General features: G+C 41.8%; 1 protein-coding gene across 5 annotated transcripts in view; it reads right to left on the reverse strand.

Annotated features, from left to right (window-relative positions):
* CHD9 (chromodomain helicase DNA binding protein 9) overlaps positions 1 to 23,855 on the reverse strand; it is a 343,123-nt gene that overhangs the window by 73,290 nt on the left and 245,978 nt on the right. For all 5 annotated transcript variants that reach the window (XM_073604968.1, XM_073604966.1, XM_073604967.1 and 2 more), the window contains 7 exons: positions 20,104 to 20,314; positions 11,736 to 11,931; positions 10,510 to 10,677; positions 7,996 to 8,175; positions 7,646 to 7,756; positions 7,220 to 7,416; positions 6,840 to 7,039 (listed from right to left, as the gene is read on the reverse strand). In XM_073604968.1, coding sequence (XP_073461069.1) covers positions 6,840 to 7,039; positions 7,220 to 7,416; positions 7,646 to 7,756; positions 7,996 to 8,175; positions 10,510 to 10,677; positions 11,736 to 11,931; positions 20,104 to 20,314 — 1,263 coding nt within the window. The remainder of the gene's footprint in view (positions 1 to 6,839; positions 7,040 to 7,219; positions 7,417 to 7,645; positions 7,757 to 7,995; positions 8,176 to 10,509; positions 10,678 to 11,735; positions 11,932 to 20,103; positions 20,315 to 23,855) is intronic.

A 23,855-nucleotide genomic window follows, 5' to 3' on the forward strand; every position in this document is an offset into this window, starting at 1 on the left:
GACATATTGGCTATCATTGAAGGGAGTTTAGAGGCAGAAAAAGAAAAGGCAGCGTTTAAAACGCCCAGTGTGCATGTGGCCTTATACATTACACAACAGAGTACAAAGCACACAGCCCCTATTCCTCAAAGTTCCCATCATATTCATGCATACTAGGTACAGGGAAGAGGCATTAAGCTATCAACATGTATTTGGGAAGAAATCAAAATACCCAGAGGAACAAAAAATACATACACAGGGAGCACGCACCAACTCAATGCAGATAGTGTACTTAAGGCCACTTCACTACCAAGTAGGGCTGAAACAACTAATCGATTAATCGACAACTAATCGATTATGAAATTAATCGATTACTATTTTCATAATCGATTAATCGGCCAGTAACATAATGGGGTTAAAAAAGCTAAAATTAGCCCTATATAGTACAAAAAGAGCAAATAATCTCTACTGTAAATATTACTTTCTCTGTTGCACAGTAAAAAAACAAATTTATTTTATTTTTATTTTTTTAACTCCATTATGTTACTAAATGTCTTAGGCCTGGTTCCCACCTCTGTGTTTTTTGGTGCTTTTTGCAGAAATGCACTACAGTTCAATTAATGTTCACATCTATGCTTTTTTCAGCTGCTGTGTATTTGGAAAGGGTCAAGAACCTTTTTCAATGCAAAACGGTGCTTTTTTGGTTTAATATACTTCAATGGAGAAGCTGCAGAAAAGCATGTAATATTACAGTTCTGTTTGAAAATCTGCAAAACAGTCTAGAATTTTTTTTCTTTAAATAAAAAAAAATTTATCTGAGTCCAGATTCAACCTCTAATAGTATGTAGAGTATATCTCTTCTGTCTGTTCTGAGAGAGGATTAAAGATTTTACTCCCTAACCATATAGTTGGTTATTTATATTTACCCCTGCATATTGATATTTAGGAATAAATTGCCTTTTTTTTAAACTTTACATATTAACTAAATTATACACCACACTTTTTATAAAGGTTATTAACCGATTAATCGAAACAATAATCAGCCAACTAATCGATTATGAAAATAATCGTTAGTTGCAGCCCTACTACCAAGGTCTTCATTGTATACATAAAATGAAACAGGTCATGACATACAGGGGCTGCTACAATTTTAGCCTCCATGTTTAACTCATAACAGGTTTTTTTTTTTTAAGTTCTGAGATCCACCCATTATTTACCCTGGGATTTGAAACCCCATCAAGGTTCCCTTGTAAGGGTCTATGCTCTCCTTACCCCAACAATATTAAACAATTTGATTACTTTGGAGAAAATGATGAAGCTCCCCCATGAGAACCATTTCATTATATACAAATTAGGCATTCTGTTAATGCACTTTTATCACATACAACAACCCCAATCGTTCTTATGTGGTTCGAAAAAAAATGCCACTCTAATGCTCACTCCTCAGGCCTTATTTAATTGTTATATGTCTCCCTAAATTCTTCCAAAATCCGTCAAAAAGTGAAATGCATGCTTCACTGGGAGAAGGAGGCATTCCTATCCCAGAGGAAGGCTGGAAAGATATTTGGTCTTCCACAGCTACTAGCTCTGGGAATGTATTAGCTTTGGAAAACTCCTATAAAAGTAGAAGGCCCCTTTCACATGGGTGGACAGAATTCAGCTTTTAGCTGTGGATAGATCAAGCTATCTACCGCACCTAAACTCAGACAATGCTATGGCCCAATTCACACACTGCATTTAGCAACGGTTTTGTTACATGGGGTTTGGTGCGGTTAGAAAAAATAAATTTGACTGCGTCCAGGACCGATTTATTGCAGCTATCTGCACATAACCGCAGGTAATTGCAGTGTACTATTTCACCTGCAGATAGCAGCGGCAACAAGGAAAGAAAAACAGGAAACACATCAGAAATGGCAAGAATGTTCCACCGCAGCTAAATGCAGCTGCACGTAAACGCAGGTAAACGCAGCTATTCGCAATGTACAAATGCAAATGATTGCTGTGCCTGGAGTCTTGGGATTTCAAAATAACAAAACATGCTTTTAACAGCGGCAGAACAGCCGTCAGTGTGAAAGGGGCCTTAATGCGTTGGTACCCGACTCTGCTGAATTTTCAAATATGTTCCCAAGAACTCTCCTCTTTATTTTACAGGCCGTGGAACAATGGTACACGATATAGTGGACATCCCTAAGGCACGGAGGTTATGGATTGGAGTTTACTTCCTAATAAACGTGGTCCTCCATTGCAATTTACGAAAGGACTCAGTTGGAACCTTATTGCAGTAGTCAATCCAGACAACAAATTGAAAAATAGCTAAATATTTGGCTTAATTTTTTTGCCACTAAACAAACTATTGTACACTCCTGGATGTCCCCCTCACCGAAACGCCAGGAAGTTAAAACTTGCCTAAAAAGGTATGACGATCAACAAAAATTTGACAGCCACCATGGAGGATAAACACGATCTATTACTGAAACTATGGATCGAGTGGAGAGATTACTCATAGCCCAATCATAGAGCACTACATCTTGGAATTTTTAAATCCATTTTACGGAGTGATAGCGTGTTATGCACTCGGGAAAGGGAATCTACTTACCCCTCCCATCTTTACGTAGCATCTTCTGCCTACTTTTTTCCTCTCCTCACCCCCCGTTCCTTTTCCCTCCCTATCATCACCCCTCTTTTTTTTTTTTTTTTTGCCTGGCCTTGTATTCCCATTCAGGGCCTTTGGTCTTTCTTTTTTGTTTCCCCTCCTTCACCTTTCAGACAGTCCAGTAAGCATGACTTTTGCCTGTACTGTTTTTTTGCATTGCCTTCAGTGATTCTTCCAGCCAATTTCTTTATGTTCCATTACTTAAAAAAGTTTTCTAGTCAACATATTATATTCCCTTACTGAGAGGATATTCAGTATACATTACATGTTATACACAGGTTCACTTACTTATTTGGGCCTTTAACTCCTTGGATCTCCCTTTTTAAGCTACAGCCCTTTAGATTATTTAATGTTGTGTGAATTTTATACGTACCTATGATGGTTTACGCTTAACACCTTTGTATTGCAAACTTCAACAGTAATATATTAAACAAGAAAGATCTGAAATCCAGGAATGATCTTCTAAACCAGGGATATGCAATTAGCAGACCTCCATCTGTTGCAAAACTACAAGTCCCATCATGCCTCTGCCTCAGGATGTCATGCTTGTGGCTGTCAGAGTCTTGCTATGCCTCATGGGACTTGTAGTTCTGCAACAGCTGGCGGTCTGCTAATTGCATATCCTATCCTAAGCATGTTCTAAACTGTCTTGGGCAACAAGGTTTAGTAAGGTGATGGGGCTTCAAACCAACCACTAACTACAAAAAAAAAAAAAAAAAAGTCTTGTATTCACTCTCAACAAAACGCACATTAAACAGTGGGGACGGAAAGTATTCAGACCCCCTTAAATTTTTCACTCTTTGTTATATTGCAGCCATTTGCTAAAATCATTTAAGTTCTTTTTTTTCCTCATTAATGTACACACAGCACCCCATATTGACAGAAAAACACAGAATTGTTGACATTTTTGCAGATTTATTAAAAAAGAAAACTGAAATATCACATGGTCCTAAGTATTCAGACCCTTTGCCGTGACACTCATATATTTAACTCAGGTGCTGTCCATTACTTCTGATCATCCTTGAGATGGTTCTACACCTTCATTTGAGTCCAGCTGTGTTTGATTATACTGATTGGACTTGATTAGGAAAGCCATACACCTGTCTATATAAAACCTTACAGCTCACAGTGCATGTCAGAGCAAATGAGAAGCAAATGAGAATCATGAGGTCAAAAGGAACTGCCTGAAGAGCTTAGAGACAGAATTGTGGCAAGGCACAGATCTGGCCAAGGTTACAAAAAAATTTCTGCTGCGCTTAAGGTTCCTAAGAGCACAGTGGCCTCCATAATCTTTAAATGGAAGACGTTTGGGCGACCAGAACCCTTCCTAGAGCTGGCCATCCGGCCAAACAGCTATCGGGCGAGAAGAGCCTTGGTGAGAGAGGTAAAGAAGAACCCAAAGATCACTGTGGCTGAGCTCCAGAGATGCAGTCGGGAGATGGGAGAAAGTTGTAGAAAGTCAACCATTACTGCAGCCCTCCACCAGTCGGGGCTTTATGGCAGAGTGGCCCGACGGATGCCTCCCCTCAGTGCAAGACACATGAAAGCCAGCATGGAGTTTGCTAGAAAATACCTGAAGGACTCCAAGATGGTGAAAAATAAGATTCTCTGGTCTGATGAGACTGGGCCGAAGGTTTACCTTCCAACAAGACAATGACCCTAAGCACACAGCTAAAATAACGAAGGAGTGGCTTCACAACAACTTCGTGACTGTTCCTGAATGGCCCAGCCAGAGCCCTGACTTAAACCCAATTGAGCATCTCTGGAGAGACCTAAAAATGACTGTACACCTACGTTTATCATCCAACCTGACAGAACTGGAGAGGAACTGCAAGGAGGAATGGCAGAGGATCCCCAAATCCAAGTGGGAAAAACTAGTTGCATCTTTCCCAAAAAGACTCATGGCTGTATTAGATCAAAAGGGTGCTTCTACTAAATACTGAGCAAAGGGTCTGAATACTTAGGACCATGTGAAATTTCAGTTTTTCTTTTTTTAATAAATCTGCAAAAATGTCAACAATTCTGTGTTTTTCTGTCAATATTGGGTGCTGTGTGTACATTAATGAGGAAAAAAATGAACTGAAATGATTTTAGCAAATGGCTGCAATATAACAAAGGGTGAAAAATTTAAAGGGGGTCTGAATACTTTCTGTCCCCACTGTATATAGGTCAATGGTAATGCACCTAACATGCACCGCACAGATGTGAACTAAGCCAAAGACCTCCCTACTAGCAGGCTTGATTTAATCTCAGCCGTTCCCAATGCTCCAATGACCTGCGAGAATCTCTTGTTGCTCTTGGCAAGCTATCTATTCATGTCAGGCCACATTTATTCTAGTTTGCATAAAACATTATTGCTACCAACACATTGTTGTACAAAGATAAAAATCTCTATTGCAAAACACAGAAAATATGAGTCTTCATAGGTGAACACCTACCTGGAGGACAAATTGCAGCTATAAACAATAGACTGGTTTCCAAATTACTTAAATTAAGTTTATAGGAAATATTAAATAGGATCTTCCAAAATATCAGGCAAATGACACATATCAAAATCTTAGCTTGCAAGTTTTCTTCAAACACTGTTAAAAGAAATGCGATGCTCCAACTCCTATGAATTTCCATATTGATTGCACACCCATTTACAGCAAATTATCCCGACTTAAATGTTTGTTTCTTCAGTTCCTCATGGACTCTATGGTACACCTATGACTTAATGCAAGAATGATTATTGTCTAATTATTTCTGATCTTCAGGACTGTATGAACTGTTAACTTGAATCTTCAGGTTTGCAATGAATATATTAACCACTTGCCGACTGTATAATTTACATATATGGCAGCGAGGTGGCACTGCTGTGCCAGATCACATACCTAGTACGTGATCCGACACTTCTGGGCAGGAGGTGCGCTGGCGGCGGCCCGCTCCATCTTTGATTATACACAGCGGGAGCTGATATGCGGGTACTGCGGACTCGACGTCCGAAGGCACCTGCCGATCATTTGGTACAGAGGCAGAATGGCAGTCTGCTAATGTAGACAAGGCAGATTGCTGTTCTGTCAGTAGGGAAGGCATGGATCCTGTGTTCCTGCAAAGCAGGGACTAGGATACATGTCTTCCCCTGGTAAAAGCACCTTCCACACTGTACAAAAACACTGGCTAGGCACACATTAACCCTTCGATCTCCCCTGATGTTAACCCCATCCCGGGGGGTTGCAGCCAGTGCACTGACAGTGCATATTTTTAGCACTGATCACTGTATTAGTGTCACTGGTTCCCAAAAAAAGTGTCAGTTAGCCCTGGTTCACATTGGTGCGACTTAACATGTCAAATCGCATGTCAAATCGGCAGCAATGGCATTGTCCTAATTGGTGCGTCGCCGATTTCAAAAAGTAGTTTCTGTACTACTTTTTGAGATTTCAGGGTGCGATTTCCATTGACATCTGTGCAGAAACCCGCACAGATGTCTCTGAAATTGCAGCCGAAATCAGGACTAACATGCTTTAGTTCAGCTGAACTCGCATGGCTTCATTTGTCTGTCACAATATCGCAGTCTTGCTGATCGCCGCCATTACTAGTAAATAAAATAAATAAAAATTCCATAAAATATATCTGATAGATTGTAGACGCTATATCTTTTGCGACAACAAATCAAAATATATTGGGGATTTTTTTCCCCAAAAATATGTAGAATACATATTGGACTGAATTGATGAATACATTTGATTTTGTTCATTTTTTATTGGATTTGTTTTATAGCAGAAAGTAAGAAAAATAGGGGTTTTTTTTCCCCAAAATTGTCAGTCTTTTTTTGTTTATACCGCAAAAAATAAAAACCGCAGAGGTGATCAAATACCACCAAAAGAGAGCTCTATTTTTATTTGGGTACAGCCTTGCATGACCGCGTAATTATCAGTTAAAGTAACGCAGTGCTGTATCGAAAAAAATGGCCTGGTCAGGAAGGTGGGTAAAACTTCCGGAGGTCAAGTGGTTAAGGCAGGACACCAAAATAAGTGTGTAACTAGCATTTGGTATCCTTGCTATGCACTTGCACCAGCACAAGGTCTTCAAATGTTTATAAGCTATAGACACACAACACGGTGTCTACAAGGCAATTTATACATTTTTAGATTTCTGTGACCTGCTTTACAAAAGCAAACTTTTTTGGAAAAAATGTAGGGAAACTTTGAATTCCAGACACACATACCAAGATGGTTCTGTAACTCTCGTGTCTGCCCATCTTCTGTTGGAGTGATGAGGTCCCAGATGAAGCTCTTGATTTTCTCATCTCCCCTGTAGTGCACTAGACAGTAAGCCAGCAAAGCTCGGCATATGATTTCAACATCTTGCTCGTTTAGCTGCTTTTTGAAACGACCATGAGACAAAATGTCTCTCCATCTTCCCCACCTGGAAAGATCACAGACAGGTTCATCTACATTCTCATACCTGTATCTTTATGTTCTAATTAATACACTTCATGTTTAGTGATCTGTTCACTCCATCTCCTTGAAACAGAGTACTCGATCTACTGGCTTTTTAGAATGTTTGCATTATTAGCTTTTATAGTCTCTACAGCGACACTCTTACCCGTATACGAGAAGATTCTTCTCCACACGAAAGCACTCTGTCCTTCCATAGCCATTGGATCGATCATATGGTCTTCGCAGTTTGGGTTTGTCATCTCCTTCACTTCCTGCCTCAGACAGCTCATCCAGTTCTTCCTTTGTGGCACTAAAGGGCCGGGTCTGTTTGCGGATTCTGGGTGTGTCTATAACCAAACTGTTCTGTAAAAGTAAGGTTAAAATGTATTGTAATATAATTTACAAGGTTGATTGGTAATGGTTTTAGTACATGACCCTTTTCTAAACATATCAAAATCTCAGCCCATTAAATGTACTATACTTTGGAACACAGAACCAAATTAAGTCTGGTTTTCCATCAGCAGTTTTCAAATTATTCTAAAAACACCATAAAAAGCTTTGTATGCGATGAACCTTATCAGATTATACTTACTCGTCCACTAACTGAGTCAATGTCAATTTCAGCCTTTTTTGCCCACTTCTGCCAGAAATTTGGATCATCCAATGAGATGTCAGTTCTATTACCAGAAGCCACAAAGCTGGCCTAGAGAATAAAAGTAAACCGTTAGTGGATGAATGACTATGATTGCTTAACGACTCAAATATATTTTATGAGGGACTGTGGTTGTTATTAGGGACAACAAAAAACACATGAAATGGGTTTAAAAAAAATACTGATTTAATTTAAATACTGTTTAATTCTTGCAAAGTTTCATCTCAAGACAATATTAAAAAATAAGAAATGCTAACATTTTTTATATATGCGCCAAGCGTCAACCATACCTTAGCAAATGTTGAACCTCTGCCTTCAGATTCTATGGTGATTGTCTTTGTCCTCCTCTGAAGAATCTGGTCAATATCTTCTTCACAAAACTTTGACCCTTCATCTTCCTCATCCATGATGGCTCCATATGCTCCACGCCTAAGGAGGTCTTCAATCTCTTTCTTTGAGAGCTGCTGAATCTAGCCAGAAAAAATACAGAACATTTGTACTCTACTCACAGATAAATTCTTTTCACCCTCAGTTTACTAAAGGGGTTGTAAAGCTTTGTGTTTTTTCACCTTAATGCATCTTTTGCATTAAGGTGAAAAAACACCTTGCAGTCCCCGGTCCCCCCGAGCCCCCGTTTTACTTACCTGAGACCCAAATCTCCTTGGGCACGAACCCGCGTTGCTTTCACCAAGCTCTAATCTGCTCTTCATTAAATGATGTATAGCAGCGCAGCCATTGGCTCCCGCTGCTGTCAATCAAATCAAAGACGTGGCGCGCCGAGTCATACACTTGGCGGCTATGGGCGCGCCTCCAAGGCCTTGGGAGAGAGCTTCCCAGAGGGGGTTAGCTCTTGAGGGGAGGAGCCGGGAGCCACGAGAGCCACCGTGGGACCCCAGAAGAGGACGTTCGGGGCCACTCTGTGCAAAACAAACTGCACAGTGGAGGTAAGTATAACATGTTTGTTTTTAAAAAAAAAAAAAACGAACCCATAGTATCCCTTTAAGGACACAGTAGACATTTGGAATACATTGTTGCCTTACAGAAGTCTAAATACCAAATAAGCAGTTCATAATATAGAAAGTGGAGGGGGGGAAAAAAAATCTAAAATAATGGAGAGTCGACCCCAAAAAAAGGGGCAGAATTTTTGTCTTCCAATAAAATGAATAAGAAAAAATAAACTTTACAAAATAATCCAATTTCCTCTAACCAGTCACCGGGGGAATATAATAGACATCTAGGGACATTTACTAGGTGGCTGAGGCATTCCCTGCATTGTATCCACATGTGTATACTAGGGGCACGCATACACACAGCTGCAGGGCCGGGAATGCCCTGGCTACTTCTAGCGGTCCACAGTGACAGCTTCTTGGCAGAATAGCTCAGGTGGGTTCAGACCAGTATCTGAACATGCCTGAGCTGAACCCTGCTTACAATGCAAGACTGCTGGTGCTGCATTGTACATGACGATGCCAGAGTGTGAATGCTGAATTTAGCGCCAGGGGGAACGGTTGCTTGGAAAAAAGGAGCCTCCGGAAGTGAGGAATAAGGTAATTAACAGTGCTTTTTAATTGTACCCTAGACAAAAACAAGCATTCTACCCCTGCACTACTGGATATCGAATGCTGAGACATCAAATATCAGTTGTACAAGGGGGACTGGGTTTAGTACCACTATAAGCAAAAAGTGCCTGCATTTCAGCACTACTGCTACTTTAGAAACATTTTAGGCTATGTCAGACCCATTTTAAGGTAGCCATAAACCTCCTGATATTACAAAGTTCTGTTCCACAGTCCTTGCATACTATTGCTTTTTCTTATCTACTAGGAGGCAATAACAAACACCTCTGTCAATTAATAAGAGTTTTTTATTTGCACCTGTGCGTTTTAGGTGTGGTCTGTTACAAAAAAAATAAAATAAAAAGTCCTGCTTGCTTCATATTTCATGCACTTTCATCAAAACACATAATATACACAGTATAGGTCAATGTTATTGTGACTAAAAATGCATGTAAAAAGCACCTAAAATGTACCGCACAGATGTTAACTAAGGCAGACTTGCTTTGTCTGAACTGCCTAGCCCAGACAGCATTGGATTTGACCCATGTGCATACCACAAACCTGGCCAGCAAGAAAGACAACTTGCTTACAAAGAGCTCCTTCCCCAAAACTTTCCAAACCATTCATCTATTGGATCTCTTAAATGCTGAGACATCGGGTAACTGGCTAATAGTTGCCAAACAAAGTTGAAAATTCAGAGGATCAACCACAGGAGTAAGACTTCTTTGTTGCAGGGTCTTCAGAAAAAGGGTGAAGCATTTGAACCCCATAATCAATACCTTAGCTTACAGGCTTTCAACTAAGGAAGTCATTAGTGTGAATTTTCATTGGTTATTCAACACATCAAGTTATGGCTGCAGGAATGTAGTGCTTTTAAATAATAAGTATGTCTGGTGTGCCTAATATAGTGAGTTAAATACTGAATTCAACACTGTCACTATAATTTCTTAATGCATCTCAGACAAAAACACAATCCCAGAGTGGGACTCTAAAAACTTAGAAATTAAACTAAACTACAATTACACAATGGATAAAAAAAAAAAAAATGACACAAAATACACGTGGAGTAGAAAAAGCATGGGTGGTATGAGTATAACTCAAGGTGAGGGACAGCTTCGCCAACCTCTACTATGCAGTTAATATACCGTAGAAGTCTAATGTGTCCCCCAGTGCTCTACTAAGGGAAATGGAAACAGGAATGCAATTTATTTTAGGGAATAAAGCAGGTCTTTAATGAAAATAACTTACTCCACCAACACTGTTTTCTCTTCCACTCATGCTCTGTAGCACAGCTTTGTCTAAACCCAACTTAAGGCTGGCTCGGTCAAACATCTCCCGTTCATAAGAATTTCTTGTTATTAGTCTGTAAACCTTCACAGCCTTGTTCTGACCAATTCTATGACATCTGGCTTGTGCCTGTGAAAAAACACACAAGTTTATATTATAAAGTGGGAAAACAAACATCATTTGTCACTCTATAACTTTCTTTATTCAAGTAAAAAAAAAAAAAAATCTAAAGCCCAGTAGACACTGCAATTTTTTTTTTCTTCAACCCAACTGGTTGAATAGAAAAAAAAACTGACAGATCGCCGTACCAACACGAGTGATGTTGGTGTGGCGATCCCCCCCCCCCCCCCCCGCTATTGTATTCTGACAGGGGGATTACCCCCTGCCCCCAACCAGAATACACAGATCAGCACTCGGCCATTGGCTGCGAGCGCTGATTGATGCTGGTTTTCCAGCATGTCCCTTGACAAAAGCTGGTCATTAGACCGGCTTCTTTTAGAAAGACACAATAGATGAAAAGTCAGCCAGTTTCTGCTGCACCAGCGGATTTTCAGACTATGTGTACCCAGCTTTAGCCTAAAGCTGGACTCCAGGCACACAACTAAACACACAAGAGTAATATTTATGCCAACTGCTTAACCTGCTAAAGGATATAACATTCTGTTTAGACATTCTTCTTATCCAGACTCCTTTGCAGACAGCCCAATGAGATGCTGGACCTCCCTGCAGACTATACTACAATTGAACTACAACACAGGCTGGTCCAGTACAAACCACAGACTGTGAAACCATGCTAAAGGAGTAAAAGAACACTGAGGAGGTTACACCTCTATGCCACCTATTAATATTCACACTTTTAGAATAACAACAGTGTGAAAAATAGTTGGATCAGAGCTAACCCTCAATCTATGTACCCTTGTGCTTGGAATTACAGGAGGCCGATATCAGTATGGGTCCAGATAGTTCAATGTAAAAGCACACATTTAATGATTTATGAATGAATATAAAACTGTATTTTTTTTCTCTGTCTGGAGTTCAGTTTTAAGCGCCTGATGGCCATTGCTTAACCAATGTTCTCATTATCTTCTGGTCGAACTGCATTTAGCAAGAACAATAAAGAGACAAGGTTTACTAGCTACATAGTCTGCGGTTTTTAGAAAATCACTGATGTCAACATTTCTACTGACCTGGAGGTCATTCTGTGGGTTCCAGTCAGAGTCGAATATGATACAGGTGTCAGCAGCAGTCAAGTTAATTCCCAGACCACCTGCCCTGGTGCAAAGTAAGAACACAAAGCGATCTGAATCTGGCTTACTGAAGCGATCAATAGCAGCTTGCCGGAGGTTTCCTCGAACTCGCCCATCTATGCGCTCGTACAGATATCTGCAGGGAAACAGGAGATAAGGAGCAGAACGATTAACTGTTGATAGTAGATCAGTAAGTATGGAAGTATAAAAAGCACCTGTAAGGACTACAGATTGCTATCAGCGCACTAGACTGACTTCATCAAGCTACATCTAAGTCAATTTCAGAGGAAAACACAGGCAAGTCAGTCAGGTAAGATATGCCTTATTGAGCTTTCATTCTTTGTAAAGCTAGTCATATATGTAGTATATAGATTTTTTTCTGTTCAGCCTATGCTGAACAGATAAAATCTGACAGATTTCTCCATCCATGCTACACAGAGCAGACTCACGAACCTCCTGCTGCAGCTATTTTATATTGACAGCCAGCCCCACCAGCTGTCAAATACCCGAACAGCGGGTATTGAATGGATGCAAGCATTATGCGATGGACACATTTCTGCCTAGCTCCCTTCATTTTTTCTTTTAGAAAGGTTTTTATTAACAGATAGCGCAGATATACAGAGCTGAATAAGACAATAATCCAGAGTATGCAACATACAGTGGAATAAGAGAGAATTACAATTAGTAAATTGTTGCAATAAGCAAACTGTATGAAAGTAATCTTTAGATGTTCTCAAGGGTTAGTAGTAACTAAAGAAAAAAGAAAAAACTAGAAGAGGCCTAACCTCAAAACTGTGAGGAAATGCACTAAGCTACAACGTGTTCTCGGCCACTGAACAGGAGTTGTCCAGTCAGCTGAAGTATAAAAGAAGGTTGAAGAAGGAAAAAAATAGGGTAGATGTAAGAAAGAAAGAAGAGAAAGATTGGTCTCAGAGGACAATGTACCAGAAAGTATCATAATGTTAGTAATGTATGGTTAAAGCACGAAGGATGAGCATAGGATATCCAAGGCTGCCAAACTCACAGAAACTTGGTCATGGGAATCAGACAGTATAGATGTTAGTTTCTCATTGACTATAACATAGTTCATGTTTAGGGGCCCAAGAAAAATCCATTTGCAATCTGTGCTCACAGCACACTTCCTGAGGCCACTGATTCTGCCCAAGTGAACTTATGGGGGGTCTCCTCATCAGTTCACCTGCTGAAAAACACAATGAGGAGAAAAAGTATTATGACTATTTTAGGAAGAAAAACTTCCCATCTCCATATACACCAATCAATGGGGAGATTTTTTTTTTCCCCCTTTCTCAAAATAACGAAGAGCAGTCTTAAGGTATTCCCATTCCACCCTATCAAAAGCTTTTTCAGCATCTGTGGACAGGAGAAGGGTGGGCTGGGAAGACCTGAGAACATGATGTATCAGTGATAGGGATCTTGATGAGTTGTCTCTGGCTTCTCTGCTGGGTATAAAACCCGTTTGGTCGGCAGTTATCCAATGGGGGAGTAAGGGGTAGTCTGTTTGCCATACCTTTTGCGTAGAGTTTAGTGTCAATATTTAAGAGAGGTAGATATGGGCCTATAGCTACCACACAGGGTGGGGTCCTTACCGGGCTTAGGGATGACAGTGATATGAGCGGAAAGCGATTCCGGGCGTAGGCCAGAGTCTTGTGAGATGGAGTTAGTATATGCTGTGAGGCGGAGTAGGAGGATATGGCTGAAGGTTTTGTAATATAAGATGGAGAAGCCATCGGGTCCAGGGGCTTTACCTGAGGGGGAGGATTTTAGTGCGACTTAAAACTCTTCAGTGGTAAAGTCAGCTTCTATTTCTTTAAGTGCCGAGCGTGATAATTTTGGGGGATTTGCAGCTTTCAAGTTGGAAAGTAAACGCTTGCGTTTATCGGATTGTGATAGGGTTGTTAAGCCACCTTCCACATTGTATAGTTCAGCATAAAAGTCTCTAAATGCTTTAGTAATTTGCGGTGTAGCCCGACGGGAGCTTGGTTTTAGGTATGAAAGATAGGGTATTTTTTTTTTTTTTTTTTTTTTAGCTCTGAGGGATCTGGCCAACTGTTTACCTGGTTTGTTTCCCCATTCATAGAATTTTTGTGAAATGAAATTTCTTTTTAGTGTCCAGGTCAAGTAGGACTTTAGGTTCTGCTCTTTTGAGAGTGAGAGCTTTAAGGTGTGCTGCTTGTACTGAAAGTTTGTGTTGCTTATCGAGAACCGCAATCTGGTCCAGGACCTGCTTGAGCTGTTGGCCGTGCTCTCTCTTTTTCCTCACACCAAGTTCGATAAAGCAACCCCTCATAGAAGCTTTGTGAGCTTCCCAGCGAACAGAGGGTGAGGTTTCTGAGGATGCATTCTCTTTAAAGTATTGGGTCAGGGAGGTGGATAACATCGAAACCTCTGTTGAGTTGGAGAGGAGGGAGTCGTTAAGTTTCCAATTGTTGGTGCGTTGAGGCAGAGTGGGCAAGGTCAATTGAACCGAAATAGGAGCATGATCTGAGATGGATGCTAAACCTATACTAGCGGAACTACTAACTGTTGTCTATTCTGGAGTAGGAATGATGTGTTTTAGAAAAGTGGGAGTAATCTTTATCTTTGTGGTGAAGTAAGCGCCAAACGTCTATGAGTTTTAAGTTTCATAGTCTTTTCTTGACCTGTGCAATTCGTTTGAACGGGATGTGAGAACGGCCCGTTGAGGTGTCAATAGAGGGGTCCAGGGGCATATTTATATCCCCTGCTAGCAAAAGCAAACCTTCAGCAAAATGAGATAATTTTGTGAGGAGTTGGGTAAAGAAAGAGGGTGGATTATGGTTGGGGCAATATATGTTGGCTAAGGTACATTGGGTGTTTCCTAAATAACCTTTGAGGAAGAGGTAGTGACCATGATCGTCCGCTAACATAGCAGCGAGGCGGAAAGAGGCACTATTACTGAACCCAACAGCTACTCCTTTGGCCTTGCTGGTATCCGACAAACTCTAGTACCATTGTGGAAAATGTTGCCAGTAAAGCTTAACAGGTGTGGAGTGGGTCAAGTGCGTTTCCTGGAGGAAAGCAATTGAACAGTGTACGTTTTTCAATTTGCGCAAGACTTGATTCCCTTTTTTGCCGGCACGTTAAGGCCTCTTACATTATAGGAGACAGCCGTTAGAGTAGCCATTAGATCAGCTGAAAGTGAGTCTTCAGTTTGCATACCCATGTGTGCCAGCAGAGGGAGGGAGGGGATGAAGAGAAAAGAAGAAGAGGAAAGGCCAATGAAAAGAAAAAGAAGGAGGAAAGGCCAATGAAAAGAAAAAGAAGAAGGAAAGGAAGAAGGAAAATATGTACAGAGGAGACAATTACATTCTGTAATACTGTGGGGAGTAAGAGGATGTTTACGCAGAAATCTGCAGTGGTCCCGGTGGGGAAGGGGAGAGTGAACAGCTATTATGGACTCTATTATGAGGCCAATAACAAAAGCACGGAGGCTGCTTGCTCTCGCCAACCCCAAGAGGAAAGGGGCTGGGGACATACGCCCTAATAAAGGCATGATAAGAGAGCAGTAAGCTCCACCAGCATATGGCCTCTGAGAGGTATCATTAACAAAACAAAACTTAAAGTCTAGCAATGCAAAAAACAAAACAAAAAACAAACTGACCTTACAAAACAGTTTAGAAAACAGCGTCACGTGACCTAACATTGGGAAGAAAAACAGGGAGTCATAACAGCGTCGAAACTGGTCACATTGGTGTGGTGTTAGACCGAGCTCAGGGAAGTCCAAAATAGGCGTTCATCACCCAGATAGGGGTTGGGGTGAAACTCGGGTTAGAGCTACAGTCTGTGCGAAACAGGGTGAAGAAAACAAAAAAAAAAAAAAAAAAAAAGGGAAAAATTAGGTATGGGTATATGTGAATCTCACCCAAATTTCTATGAAGAGCCCGGGATAGAAGCACGCTTCTGCTTGGAAGGAGTTTTCCGCCATTGGGAGGCCTGGGGGGTTGAAAAAGTAGGTATGGGGTTTTGCCACCACGGGAGCTCCATTGGCTGTAGGTTCAAGTCGTGAAGAAAGGTGTGGAGTTCTTCGGGGAACCGGAGCGTATACGACTGGCCATTTTTGGTAGCTATCAGACTCGCGGGAAAGCCCCATCTGTATGTGATCCCTTCTCCCCTCAGATGCTCTGGAAGAGGTTTTAGCGCTCGGCAGCGGTCAAGGGTCTACTTAGAAATGTCCGGGTAAATATTGAGTACAGCCCCATCAAAATCAATATATTAGGAGTGCTCTGTAGCTTGGTCATGATCGCATTTTTATCTTCAAAGTAATGAAGCCGTAAAATAACATCTCTGGGTTGGTCAGATGTGATACTGCGTGGCCTCAAGGCACGATGGCCCCGCTCAAATCTCAGAGCGGCAGTTACAGGGTTGCCCAGAATAGTATTGAGAATACCGCGAATCGAAGGTTCTCCCTTCATTATCATTATCCCTTGTAAGTCATTATCCCTTGTAGCCTCTGGCAGACAACGGATGTGTAGATTGTTTCTACGGTTACGATTCTCAAGGTCTTCGAGTTTATATAATGAGGGCCTGTGAGCAAATGCAAGCTGAGTGACCATATCCTGCAGTTCTTTAATGGCCACCGCATGTGAGTCTTGGCGCTGTTCTATCTCCTCTAATCTGACTAGGAGATGTGACATGTCGGCCCTCACTGCAGAGATGTCTTTTTTGATAGGTTTCTCCGTACTGCGGAACATACCTGCCATCTCCTTTTTTAGTTCACTCACCAATGATGACATCTCAGAACCTGCAGGTGATCCAGGGTCATCCATCAGCTCCGAACAGCAGGAAGAAGCAGGGGAGCTTTCACGGACAGAAGCAGCGGATGGTGAGATAATCGACCTCGCGGCTCTGACCTGACCGCTCCGAGTACTGGGACTAGCTCTTTCTGCGGCGAGGAATCGTTTAATAGAGTCGGCAGCAGCCTGGTGTGAAGCCAATGACTTCCTGGAGAGCTTACCGAGTGTTGAGTGTTGAGCGTGAGCCGGGTGTTTTAGAGGGCATTGCTAGAGGTTTTTAGGCCGATGGCTGGACGGAGCTCTTCTCACACACGTCTGTTCAGCGCCATGCATAGGCCACGCCCCCCGGTGGCTATTTTTAGCACTGATCGCTGTATAAATGTCACTGGGCCCCCCAAAAAAGTGTCAAAAGTATCCGATCTGTCCACCACAATGTGGCAGTCCCGCAAACTAAAAAAAAAAAAAAAATCCCTGATCACCGCCATTACTAGTAAAAAAAAAAAAAAAAAAAGTCATAAATATATCCCCTATTTTTGAGATGCGATAACTTTTACGCAAACCAATCAATATAGGCTTATTCGATTTTTTTTTACCAAAAATATGTAGAAGAATACATATTGGCCTAAACTGATGAAGACATTTTTTTGGGGGGGGATATTTATTATAGCAAAAAGTTAAAAAATTGTCGGCCTTTTTTTGTTTATAGCGCAAAAAAATAAAAAAATCGCAGAGGTGATCAAATACTACCAAAAGAAAGCTCTATTTGTGGGGAAAAAAGGACAAAATTTTGTGCGTGTACAATGTCGCATGACCGCGCAATTGTCAGTTAACGCAACGCAGTGCCATATCGCAAAATGGCCTGGTCAAGGAAGACAAGGACAGGTGCCAGCAGATCAGGAAGGGCTATGAGCAGAACTGTCCACTGACATGGATTAAATAATTTGATAAGAGAAGAGAAGGGGGTAAATCCTTCTGGTGCTGAAGTGGTTAAAGGATAAGTTCACTTTTGGAACAGGTTACATGTTCCAGCTGTTTTTAGGGTGGAACATGTTCCAGCATCTGCAGCCTCTCCCTGTGAAAGCAGGCCAGGGATCTTCTCCCCACATCCGCTGTCAGTATTTGAATACAGCATGCATGTGTGGGGCTCTGCCCACATGGCCATGTTGTTCATTCAGTTTCCTGTGAACGAATGCCTACAAGTACCGCCAGTCATTGTGGCTGATGCCTTGTAGTTTTCAATGAGCCGCGAGGGCGCTGGTGAGTCCTCATAGTCCATTAATCCTCCTGCGCTCAGGTAACTGCCTGCCCCTTTGAGGTACAAGAAGACAGGTATCCTGAGAGTATGCAGGAGCTGGACATTGCAATGCAATTTTTTTTACCTGCAACATTTAATTATTTTTTTTATCCCCATTATTACTAATTGGTGTAGATTACATTTTTGATTTTGAGTTTAAATACATATAAAAATGGACTTCTAGCTTCACATTTGCTTAAACAAAAAATCACAGAAGCATAAAATACTCCTCAAGAAAGTGGATAACATCTCAGATCTTTACACAGTTGCTAGTTATGAAGTGGTATGATCATAAACCAGTGATATGCTCTCTTACAAGCCTCTAACCATCAGAGTTAACCAACCACAAAATAAAACTTCCAGCAGATCATAATCTCCAGGTTCTGGGCCTTGAGCCATACTACGCCTTCTGTATAATGGGGGGGGGCTCACCAGTGTCCTATCACTGTAGCAAACACATCAGGCCAGACAAGAGAGCTGACAGAACAACAAAATTTTTGTTTCCCTAAGCTACATTCTTTTAGGCAGCTTAAGTGAGTCATACATAGCCTGTTCTTTACAAGCAATGCTGCATCACTTGCAATAATTGGGCCATTTAGGTTTAAATCTAGAGAAACACTAGGCACTGGATGTACTTAGTATCACTCCATTATAAAATCTCTCAGCAACGGTTCATTTTTTACATAACAGAATCATCCTTTTATCATGTGCATCCTGAAAAGGATACAGCCATAGTTTCTGTGAATGGGTGACCTGCCAATGCTGAGATCGGTTTATTTGGATAAAAAAAAAAATTGACAATCGCCTTCTGCCCTCAGTCCCCCACAGCCACCGGTATGAATTTCATGGAGGACTTCATGATTTTTTTTTTCTTTTTTGCATGAAGTACTCCCTTAAAGACATCAACAGACTCATTTTTTTCTCAATCTTGCTGTAGGATGTGCTACAGCAAAAATAACATTTAAAAAAAACCCCACAATTTTTCACTGCCGATAAATGACATTTTTTTTTTTTTTTTGTAAATCAATAAAAGCATACCCCTGCAAATGCCCCCAAAATACACAGCAGACTCTTGGAGGGCTCTGTAATCTGTAAACCTTTTTTTTTTTTTTTTTTTTTTTAATTCTAACACGCCTGCAAAACATTTTTCCTTTGCTAATGTCTGTGCTACTGCAACACTTTGCTAATATCAGAGATTAACCCTTTCACAGGCAGGATTAGAGCATCCCCTAGGCATGGTAGTTAAAGGAATTGGACATGTTAAAAAGAGAAGTATATTCCTACTTTCCTAGGTGGATGCAGCATCAGTCCGATACTGTGTCTGTCCCCCGCCGCCTCTGCAGTGAGAACTGAGCCATCGAACACCGCCGATGGCTCAGTTCTCACAGATCCCTGAGCAGAGAGCTGCTGACTGTCAATCAGCAGCTCTCCTCTCTGCTCCTCCATGCTCACTGGAGCGCTGAGCTGTGGAGGGGAGGGGTGGGGAGCGGCCGTCTCAGCCTGTCAGCGGCTCTCTGAGACAGGCATTAGTCCAGCCACCTGGCGGATCCAGACTTTGTTGGGATGACGCGGTGCCTGGACTGATTCTAGTGACATCAGCAGAGAGCAGACTTCAGACCGCTCTCTCCTGAAAAGGGGTCACAGGAGTGCAAAATGAATTGCACTCCTGTGACCCATAGGAGAAGCCCAGCCAAACGAGCTTAAATGTTCCAATTTAGGTGGAAAAAAATAGAAAACACACTGCTCCTGCACAAACAGATTTAAATAAAATGTTTTTCCCATTGGTAAATGTTTCTGAGAGAAGTGCCCACCCGCCATACTATATTTTGACACCCCCTTGCCTATTAATCCAGGAAAATGGGCATTTTTATTTTGACAGATTTGGCTCCCATTGATTTCAATGGGATTCGGGTTCAGCATGCAAACTTCCTTGAAGTTTGCCAAAACCTGCTGGAACTAAATCCATGGCAGTTTGCCACTTCACTAATCTCTACTACATGGTGGCTAATTGGAATAGTCATTTACATAAGAAAACATTTTGTCTGCAATTCAGCTCACATGAAGCAACAACACTACATTTCTGGCAACATCAATGAGTATTTCTGTATTTGCTGAAAATGTTCTCAGCCTGAAAAATAAAAATGAATGCAGCCACCAAATCTAAAAGTACTAGTAAGCTGCAAATAAATTACATTTTTGTTCTTGAATTCAGTTATGCTTTAAGGGACGTGCATGCTCCTACCTTTTGTGCATGAGATAATCCTCTAGAATGTCCAGACAACGCACCATCTGAGAGAAGATGAGCACCTTGTGGCCTCCTGCTTTCATTTTGGGCAGCAGTTTATCAATAAGGACCAGCTTTCCAGCAGACTGGATCATGGCCTGGAGGTAGAAATCCAGAGCCATAGGATTGTGTGTTTCCCTGAACTCTCCAAGGATCTTCTCTTCAGCACCTGAAAGATGGAGGTTATTCTTAAGATCTTAAAACAGTGCTCCCAATGACAAACTGATTGTTGGTAGATACTTACAACAGCTACAACTTTAGTGATCTTTATCAAAGTTGCGGCATTACAAATTCTGCAACAGAGTGTGTTGCCCCCAATAATACCCAAAACACCACACTTGAAGATTTTTTACTTCATTTCAAGGCAACTGCATTTTGAGTATGAATGAAGGGATGAATGAAGGGACAAAAAAAAAAAAAAAAAAAAAAAAGCCAACCCTGCCAAACAGTCTGTGGGGAGTCCTCCCTTACCTCTGCGGACTCTGATGTAAGGTGTGTGTGTGTGTGTGTGGCTAGATACCTCCTTACATCAGAGTTTCCCTTTACACCAAAGTTTACAGCATTTTCTATTACAACAGGGTCCACAGAAGGTCCCCTTGCACTGTAAGGGGGAACCCTGTGGAATCTGATGTAAAAGGTAACTCTGTTGTAAGGGGGATGCTAACAGGAGTGGGAATGCTGCAGACCGTGATGTAAGTAGTAACTTTGCAAACTCTAATATGGAGGGAAGGGGGGGGGGGGTCTGGGGGCAGTGGTGACCAGGAGCTCCCCTTTACACCAGAGACCACATCGTTCCCCCTTACAATACAGTCCACAGAGCTCCCCTTTACATCAGGGCCTGCAGCGTTCCCCCATATCCGTAAGGGGGAAACCTGAGAATGCCGATCTAAGGGGGGAACCCTGAGGATCCCGATCTAAGGGGGAACCCTGAGGATCTCGATCTAAAGGGGGAGTTCTGTGGACTCTGATGTAAAGGGGAACGCTGATGTAAGTGGGGCACTATGGTGTATGGCACTATGGAACACTGGGGACCCTGAGTAAGGAGGGACTCTTGGAACCCAGATGTAAGGGAGGATTCTGATTTGATCAGAGGGTTCATCCTGACTGCTGCACTCTATATGTTGTTTTGTATGTTACTTACTCTTGACCCTTGCACACATTACACCAAGGTGTTCATTGTCCCATGTTGCTGGTTATAATGAAGTTCTTCTTTAACCACTTCAATACCAGGCACTTAGACACCTTCCTGCCCAAGCCAATTTTCAGCTTTCAGTGCTGTCGCAATTTGAATGACAATTGCGCGGTCATACAACACTGTGCCCAAACAATAGGATTTTTTAAAACAGCTTACCTGTAAAATCCTTTTCTTTCGAAGGACATCACGGGACACAGAGCCACAGTAATTACTGATGGGTTATATAGGTATCACTGGTGATTGGACACTGGCACACCCTATCAGGAAGTTCAACCCCCTATATAATCCCTCCCCCTTGCAGGGATACCTCAGTTTTGTAGCCAAGCAATATAGTGTATTAGAAGAGGGGCGGGACCTCTGTGTCCCGTGATGTCCTTCGAAAGAAAAGGATTTTACAGGTAAGCTGTTTTAAAAAATCCTATTTTCTTTCTCGAACATCACGGGACACAGAGCCACAGTAATTACTGAATTATGGAAAAAAATCCTGCGAGCCACAATTATCCAGTGCCTTAATGGAAATTCAACCAAACAGCTACCCGGCTGCAGGCGCAGATCACGTATTCATGACCGTGCGATAAATGATATATGAAAAAAATGCGCCGCGCCTAGGGGTGTAACTGAATAACTGTAAATCTAAGTACAAATCATAGATAATAAAGCGTGCAAATCAAATAGAGCCTAAAGCTCTGATCACTTACTAAGATCACCTGCTGTGTGAGTCCTAAAGCTCTGATCACTTACTAAGATCACCTGCTGTGTGAATCCTATGACCAAAAACACTAAAAAATAACTAGTGCAATAAAACACAAAGTGCAATGTGCATAGAAAAACGTAATAAGATAAATATACAATCCACAGTGATTAAAATATAATCATTCCTAATAAGGTGTATATGCTAAAAAATGTTACACATATGTAGATCCACTGTGATTAAAATGAAAAAGAAAAAAAATTAAATAAAACAATATATATATTCGTAAAACACAAACAGAGTAAATCAATCACATGCATGGGCGAATTGAAACTATAATCGCCCTAATAAAAGTGTTCAAATCACATCCGTGAAAGAATCTTCCAATCCAGTAATTACTGATGGGATGTCCCAGAGCAATGCTACCTGGGGGGGGGGGACCACGACCAAGTAGGGTGCAATCAGACCTGAGGACCCTGTACCGCTGCCTGCAGCACACTACGCCCAAAGGCGATATCCTCATGCCTTCTCACATCCACCTGATAGAATCTGGTGAATGTATGAACTGAAGACCAGGTTGCGGCCTTGCAGATTTGAGCCATAGAGGCCCGGTGATGCACTGCCCAAGAAGCACCAATAGCCCTTGTGGAATGTGCCCTGATCTGAAACGGAGGAATCTTCTGTTTCAAACCATAAGCTTGAATGATCAACTGTCGAATCCATTTAGAAATGGTAGCTTTTGACGCTGCCTGTCCTCTATTGGGACCCTCTGGCAGCACAAACAAAACATCCGTCTTGCGGATCTGAGTAGTTGCCCCTAGATAGGCCTTAACTGCTCTTACTACATCCAACGAATGTAGAGATCTCTCTTCCGGAGAACAGGGATCTGGAAAAAAGGAAGGTAGAACAATGTCTTGGTTTAAATGAAAATCAGAAACCACCTTCGGTAAAAAACTAGGATGAGGGCGTAGTACCACTCTATCCTTGTGTATAATCAAATAAGGCTCCTTACAGGAAAGAGCTGCTAATTCTGATACTCTTCTAGCAGAAGAGATGGCCACCAGAAAAATTAATTTCCTTGTCAACAAGACCAAAGGAATCTGACTTATTGGTTCAAAAGGCTGTTTCTGTAACACAGCCAGGACCAAATTCAAGTCCCAGGGGTTTAGGGGCGCTTTAACCGGAGGATTAAGACGCATCACCCCCTGCATAAAGTTTCGGACCAAAGAATGCGAAGCAAGTGGCCGCTGAAATAATACTGATAAAGCAGAAACCTGGCCCTTGATGGTACTCAAGGCCAGCTTCATCTCTAATCCCATCTGTAGAAAATCAAGGATTCTACCTATGACATATTTCCTGGGATGCCAACCTCTGGATTCACACCAGGTTATATAAGCCTTCCAGACTCTATGATAAATCATCCTGGAAGCTGGCTTCCTTGCATTAATCAAGGTAGATATGACAGGACCTGAGAGCCCACGACTCTTCAGAACGTGGGTCTCAATAGCCAAACCGTCAAATTTAGTGTTTGTAAGGCAGGATGGAACACTGGACCCTGAGATAACAGGTCTGGGCGTACCGGTAGGGTCCACGGGGAACCCACCGTCATCCTTACTATTTCTGCATACCAAGTCCTTCTGGGCCAAGCGGGGGCCACCAGAAGTACCGACTTCCTTTCCTGCCTGATCCTGCGAAGGAGTCGTGGTAGTAGTAGAATAGGCGGGAATGCGTAAATCAGTGAGAACCGATGCCACGGAATCACCAACGCATCCGTCCCGCATGCAAGAGGATCTTTTGTCCTTGCCACAAATCTGTCTATCTTTT

This window comes from Aquarana catesbeiana, linkage group LG11 (assembly GCF_042186555.1).
Source record: "Aquarana catesbeiana isolate 2022-GZ linkage group LG11, ASM4218655v1, whole genome shotgun sequence".
NCBI lineage: Eukaryota > Metazoa > Chordata > Amphibia > Anura > Ranidae > Aquarana > Aquarana catesbeiana.